Here is a 1377-nt window from a genome sequence, read left to right on the forward strand (position 1 = left end):
TGAGGACATTCTCATTAAATTTAAGCCAAAGGAGTAAATCCCCAAATTTCACACTTCAGGAGTCCCCAGCATTTGTTGGAAATTGGTTTTCTTGTTTGTTCAAATGAGTGCCCTATGTAGCAGCCCAGAAATGAACCACTCTGTGAGCTGTGGTGCGCATACACACACCAGCAACAATGGCAAAAAGCACGTTAGATCTACTGCTGTCTCAGGTGGCCATAATGTCTGCTGGGAAATTTTCTCATCTAACCACCCAACTCCTCTTTTCTTGGGAAGAAAGAGCATACAAGATCGTTTCTTTAAAAAGAAGCTAGGCTAAAGGGGGGCATTGCCTAAGAATGTGCAGGATGCAGGCTTGAGGTAGAAGAGTCAGAACGAAAGATCATTCCTGTGACTATCATCCTCAGAGCTTTACGAAACCAAGGATAGAACATGCCATATATGATGGGATTGAAAGTGGAATTAAAATAACCTAGCCAGAGGAAAACGTTATACAAATCTTCAGGGGTTGTAAAATCAATGAAAGGGTCTATGATTGTCAAGATGAAAAATGGTAGCCAGCACAACACAAACACTCCCATGACAATGCTCAAAGTCTTGGTGGCCTTGCTTTCTTTTTTGGATGTGACTTTCACCTTGCTTTCTGAGAGGGCCTGTTTTGTCCCAGGACCTGTACCGATCTTCCTGGCATGCTTTCGGGCAACTGTGAAAATGTGTATGTAAATCCCCACCATGACTGTCCCAGGCAGAAAGAAGGCTACGAAAGAAGCTAACACCCCCCAGAGCTTGTTAAATATCAACACACACAAACCTGTACAGTCAATGGCTGCAACAAAATCCTCAGCACCAATCAAATTTAATTCTGAGAATACCAAGCCAAAGGCAAAAAAGATGGGAATGGACCAACTGACAAGTAGAAAGACCTCTATGACAGGGATGGTGATTTTGGTGACATAATGCAAAGGGTCACAAACAGCATAGTAGCGGTCAACTGAGATGAAACAGAGGTGGAAAAATGGAGGTGGTGCAGAGCATGATGTCACAGCAGCTGTGAACTTTGCAAAAGAGGTCTCCAAAATACCAGCAGGACTCTATGGACCTGATCATACTGAAAGGCATGACCACACAGCTCAACAGGAAGTCCGTGGTGGCCATAGAGAGAATAAGGAAGTTGGTTGGGGAGTGGAGCTGTTTGAAGTGGGCGATAGAAATGATCACAACCATGTTTCCCAGCATGGTCATCACTATTGCTCCAATCATGACAAGGTACATGGCACAGATGACAAACGTGGGCCTCTCCTTCCTAGGGCAGGAATTGTTAGCCACAGCAAAGCAAAACTGTACTTCTGGAGGACTCCAGAGGTCAGGTGCATTCAT

General features: G+C 44.4%; 1 protein-coding gene across 1 annotated transcript; it reads right to left on the reverse strand.

Annotated features, from left to right (window-relative positions):
• Positions 1-332: 332 nt before the first annotated feature.
• LOC118570224 (trace amine-associated receptor 4-like) lies at positions 333-1377 on the reverse strand. Its single transcript, XM_036168580.1, is given in 2 exon segments — positions 333-1013; positions 1015-1377. Coding segments are annotated over 2 exon segments (1044 nt in total).

The sequence above is a fragment of the Onychomys torridus genome, chromosome 19, assembly GCF_903995425.1.
Source record: "Onychomys torridus chromosome 19, mOncTor1.1, whole genome shotgun sequence".
NCBI lineage: Eukaryota > Metazoa > Chordata > Mammalia > Rodentia > Cricetidae > Onychomys > Onychomys torridus.